The 5,618-nt window shown below is 53.2% G+C and overlaps 1 protein-coding gene across 1 annotated transcript; it reads right to left on the bottom strand.

The window, feature by feature from the left end:
- Nucleotides 1–1,174: 1,174 nt before the first annotated feature.
- On the bottom strand, nucleotides 1,175–5,289 carry LOC129083600 (uncharacterized). Its single transcript, XM_054589417.1, is given in 4 exon segments — nucleotides 1,175–1,903; nucleotides 2,035–4,371; nucleotides 4,427–5,040; nucleotides 5,043–5,289. Coding segments are annotated over 4 exon segments (3,927 nt in total).
- Between the last annotated feature and the right edge of the window lie 329 nt (nucleotides 5,290–5,618).

Raw genomic sequence — 5,618 nt, 5'->3', positions numbered from 1 at the left:
GCACCCTGATATGTTTTTCTTGGTATTTGTTTCTCCCTTATCCTCAGCTCTGACCCTGCTTTTTTTGGGGGGGCTATTTGTCTGAGTCAAGGCTCAGCCATTGTCCTATCTTGTTACTAAGGGGGGGGCTCTAATTCTTCCCTTCATCTTGGGGTATTGTTTGTTCTAGTTTCTTGTTTCGGCCCAGGCTTGACCTAGTGTTAAAGTTTGGCCCCTTAATTCCCCCCTTTTTCTTGTTCATCCTTTGTCAAACCCTTGACTCAGTGTCTTCTGTGGTTAGTAGAGTATAGGGCTGGGACAGTACCATCAGTTTCACAACCTCTATACGGTCCCGCACAAATGCTATGAGCTTATTCAATATTATTGGGCCAAACAATAGGATTAGCAGGAGGATTAGGACTGGCCCAGCTAAGGCCGACACTAGGGTAGTCAGCCAGGGTGAAGCTTTAAACATGGAGGCTTACCAGGAGGAATCACCTTCCTCACTATCCCTTTCTTTTAACCTATGAGTCAAAATTTTGATGTTTTCCCTTATCACTCCCGAGTGGTTGGCATAAAAGCAGCATTCTTCTCCTAAAGCAGCACAAAGCCCTCCCTGCTTCAAAAACAGAAGATCTAATCCTCGCCTATTTTGGAGGGCTACTTCTGCTAGCGAGTCTACTTGCTTCTCTAGATATATTACCTGCTCTTGTCGTAGGGACACATCCTTAGAGAAAGTTTGTGACAGCTGTCATAGACTCATTTCTCCCTGCACAAGGGCACCTGCCCCTAGGGCAGCAGAGCCTACTATTCCGATTGTAGCTACGATGGGGACAAGCAGGGGGACCCTCTTAACTCGAGGGGAGGGTTGTGGCAGGAAGTTAGAATCTCCCCCATATAGATAAACTTGGGGAATGATATAGGCACTAACACAAATATCAGGGTCTATGGGGGCTATGCATTTCATGACTCCTCTTGTACAAGCAAACCATAGCCCTTCCTGAGCCTTTAGAATCTCAGGTTCCTCCTCTTGTATGGGGGTCTGCTTCTGCATATATATATAGCTGGTACAATAATTAAACTATCCTCTCGCCCCATGTTTGGTTCTTGGCAAGTACAGTTCCATCCCTCGTTCTTATTAACACCCATTCCTGGAGTTCATACCCGCTCGTTTCCCAATTTAATCCAATCAATATTAAGAGCGGGTAAAAGAGAGCCGGAGAGGCTTTCCTGGGTCCTGTCGAACTCTCCATGGTTTTTCTTCACTGGGGTCCTGAGCTGGCTTAACGTGGGAGAGGTGTATCCAGTAGGGTTTCTCAGCCACCCGAACGGCAGTCGGGGTGCTTATCAGTACCTGGAATGGCCCGATCCACCTGGGTTCAAGGCTTCCTCGCCGGCGGTTCAGGATCCATACCCATTGACCGGGGTTCAGTGTCCTTAGTTCGCCAGCACCGCCTCTTTCATTTGCCTCCTTTTCCTCCCTTCGTAGGCTCCGGACTTCCTCTCTGAGGGCCTGCAGTGCCTGTAAGGACTTTAGAAAGTTATGATTAGAGGCCTCCATCTCCTCTCTAGTCAGCTTGGGCACTAGTGGCACAGGCTGCCCGTACATGATTTCATAAGGCGTCCACCCTCCTGTGTACGGGGTACATCGAGCCCTAAATAAGGTGAAGGGGAGCAATTCTACCCAGTTCTCCCCGAGCTCCTCCATTAATTTAATTAATGTTTCCTTCAAGGTCCGATTCATTCTCTCTACCTGCCCTGAGCTTTGGGGTCTATACACACAGTGCAATTTCCAGGTTATGCCCAGTCTCCCAGCTAGGTTTTGGGATATTTGGGATACAAAGGCAGGCCCGTTATCTGATCCAATCGCCACAGGAATGCCATATCTGGGAATCATTTCTCGGACTACATGGGTTAGCACTCCCTTGGGCAGGTAAAGCCTGTCATCCGGGAGCACCATCCAACCTCCTTTGTCTACCTTTCCCCCTAGCCTCCTCCCTGTACTTCCTCTCCCTTACTATAGGTAGGCGGGGAAGGTAGCACTGGGGTAGGCACCATGGGGAGTACTCCTGCAGCCTCCTCTCCCGCCGCCTCTTTGGCCGCCAGGTCAGCCAGGGCGTTACCCCTCGCCACGGGGTCACTTCCTCTCTGGTGCCCTCGGCAGTGAATGATGGCTACCTTCTTGGGCATCCACAGTGCATCCAGCAGCTCTAGGATTTCCTGGCGATTCTTGATTTCCTTACCTCCAGCCGTCAGTAGCCCGCGCTCCCGGTAGATGGCCCCATGCACATGGGCTGTTGCAAAAGCATACCTGCTGTCCGTGTAAATGTTGACCGTCCTTCCCTCGGCCATCCGGAGGGCTTGGGTGAGTGCGACCAACTCTGCTCTCTGGGCCGATGTCCCCTTGGGCAGAGCTTGTTTCCACACTACTTCATCCGCCGTCGTCACTGCCGCTCCAGCATACCTGTGTCCATTACTTACAAAACTGCTCCCATCCGTGAACCAAGTCAGATCAGCACCTTCATAGGCCTGGTCCCGCAGGTCAGGCCGTGCTCTGGCTACCGTTTCCAGGACATGGGAGCAGCAATGAGTCACTCCCAATTCGGGGACTGGTAGCAAGGTGGCCGGGTTCAGGGCAGTCGTCTTAAGGAATCTGACAGCCAGGGGGTTCAGGAGCTGTGCCTGATATTGGGTCAGTCGTGCGTTGGTCAACCAACGACCAGGCGGTGCATGGAGTACTTGCTCGACATAGTGTTCCCCGACTGCTTGGATGTCTTGCCCCAAGGTTAGCTTACTCGCCTCCTTCACCAGGACTGAGGTAGCCGCTATGGCCCTCAGGCAGGCTGGCCATCCTGATGCCACCGGGTCTAATTTCTTTGACAGGTAGGCCACTGGTCTTTTCCAAGGGCCCAGGGTTTGGCTCAACACTCCTAAGGCCATTCCTTGTTTTTCTGCCACATAGAGGAGGAACGGTTTGGCTGGATCGGGCAAGGCCAATGCCGGGGCCGAGACAAGAGCTTCCTTCAGGGCCCGAAATGCCTCCCGCCCCTCCTCAGTCCAGGCAAACTCAGTCTCTTTCCCCTTTGTCATGTTGTAGAGGGGCTGTGCAAGCCTGGCGTACCCCAGGATCCAGAGCCTACAGTATCCCATGGCTCCTAGAAATTCTCTCACCTGCCGTTTGGTGATTGGCTCTGGTATCCCTAGGATAGTCTGGACCCTTAGCTCAGATAAGGTTCTTAATCCTCCGCTCAGGTCATACCCGAGGTAGCTTACCTTGGTAGACACGATTTGTGCCTTCTTGGCTGAGACCCTGTATCCCAGCCTCTAGAGTTCCCTCAACAAGTCCTCTGTTGCTTGTTCGCAATCACTGGCGTGGGACACAGCCACGAGAAGGTCGTCTACGTACTGTAGGAGTACTACCTCGGGGTGTTTTCTCCTGTACTCTTGTAGATCCTGGCTGAGAGCCTCGTTAAAAATAGTAGGGGAATTTTTAAAGCCCTGGGGCAGCCTTGTCCAGGTGTACTGACCTCCCAGGCCATGCTCAGGGTCATTCCATTCAAAGGCAAAAATTTCCTGGCTCTGGGGTGCCAGTGGGATGGAAAAGAATGCATCCTTTAAGTCTAAGACCGAGTAATACTTGTGGGTGGGAGACAAAGCACTCAAAAGCGTATAAGGATTTGGCACTGTGGGATGTATTGTCTCTACCCGGGCATTCATTTCCCTTAAGTCTTGTACAGGGCGGAAATCAGATGTCCCAGGTTTCTGCACAGGCAGCAGGGGAGTATTCCAGGGGGACTGGCACTTCTTCAGAATTCCAGCGGCCAGTGACCGCAGCAAGTGCTTAGCTCTCCCCTCCTTGGCTCTGGCAGGAATCGGATACTGCCTGATTCGCACTGGGGTGGCTGTACTCAATAACTGGACTACCACTGGCGCCTGATGTACTGCCAGTCCTGGGGGGTTGGTCTCTGCCCATACCCCAGGTATCTTTTCCCAGAGTGCCTGGGGAACTCCAGTGGAATGAGGCTCGGCCTCACTCACAGCTAGCAAGTACTCTTCCGACAGGGGAACAGTAACTTCTAAGCTGGGGTTCCCCTTCTCTTCCTCGGGTGTCTTGAACACTATGGAGGCTTGCAACTTTTGAAGTAAGTCCCTTCCTAGCAGAGGGTAGGGGCAATCCGGTATAATCAGAAAAGAGTGAGTGATTGTCCCTTTTCCAAGGTCCGTAATTCTCGCACTTGTCCAAGGATAAGTCTCTGATTTCCCGGTGGCCCCTACAATTTTGGCTGTCTCCTTTTCTAGTTTTCCTTGGGGCTGCTTCAGGACAGAAAAGGTGGCTCCCGTGTCGACTAGGAAATCAACTGGTCTTCCTTCGACTGTCAAGGTGACCATGGGCTCCCGGGAGCCAATGCTTATGGAGGCCTGGTCCCGTCAGGGTCTGCAGGAGCACCCCAGGGGTCCCCCTTAGCTCCTCTATCCCCTTCCTCTTGGGGCATTCCCTCTTCCAGTGCCCCTTCTCCTTGCAGATGGCGCACTGATCCCTCTTTAGCCGGGCTCCCCTCCTCTCTCTGTTCCCCCTACCGGTGTTCCCTCTGGGTGCACCTCCTTTCCTCTGCGCCTCTATCAAAATTTTTGCTACTTCCCTAGCCTTCCCAACCTCTGGGTCATCCCTGTTGACATATACCTTTTGGGCTATTTCTAGCAGTTTACTGATATTCTCTCCCTCAAATCCCTCTATCTTCTGCAATTTCCTCCTTATGTCCGTGGCTGATTGCGTGACAAAGGCTATGTTTACGAGTCTCCTATTCTCCCTTGCCTCTGGGTCTAATGGGGTATATACCCTATACGCCTCCATTAATCTTTCCAGGAATGCGCCAGGGGTCTCCTCTCGTCCCTGCACTACCTCACTCACCTTCCCAAAATTTGTGGGCTTGCGGGCTGCTGCCCGCAATCCCCTCAGAAGAGCTCGGCGGTACTGCAGAAGTGCCTCCCTTCCCCCTCCAGTGTTCGGATCCCAATCGGGGGGGATGGAGGGGAGTATTTCCTCCAACTCCCTTCTTCCTCTCCCATAACCGCCTTCCCTGCTTCCCTCAGGATCCTTTCCCTTTCCTCCGACGTAAACAGGGTCTGCAATATCTGCTGGCAATCATCCCATGTGGGCTGGTGGGTCCGGAATATAGTTTCCAGTAGGGAAATCAAGCCCTGGGGTTTCTCAGAGAATGGGGGGTTCTGGTGTTTCCAATTGTATAGATCACTCGTGGAAAAGGGGACATAGATTAGCCTAGGAGGCGCCCTAGGGGCATCCGGGGCCATGGGCACCTCTCGGAGCGGTAGCAGGGTCGGCTCTCTAGAGTCCGGAGCGCGCCGGCCTTTCTGTTCCTCACCACTGTAAGAGGTCCCTCCCCGGGTGTGGGGCGGACTAACAATTTCCCCGGATTGCTCGGAGGAATCGGGTGCCGCCTGGGCGGGATACGGCGGTGGGGCGTTAACAGGACCTAAGGGGTCCTCCGGCCGGCCTGGCAGGACTGGATACAGCCGGTTCCCTTCAGGTCCCGATGACGGCTGGGGCTCAGCACTTCCCCCTCTGCTATTTCCTTGGGGGCCTCTCTTCTCGCCCGATCCAGCGGCTAAGCACACCGCTC

This window comes from Pteronotus mesoamericanus, unplaced genomic scaffold (assembly GCF_021234165.1).
Source record: "Pteronotus mesoamericanus isolate MK-2021 breed Mesoamerican mustached bat unplaced genomic scaffold, CSHL_Meso_final contig_127, whole genome shotgun sequence".
Taxonomy (NCBI): Eukaryota; Metazoa; Chordata; class Mammalia; order Chiroptera; family Mormoopidae; genus Pteronotus; species Pteronotus mesoamericanus.
The sequence above is the reverse complement of the archived record's forward strand: the minus strand, read 5'-3'. Positions and strand labels throughout refer to the sequence as shown.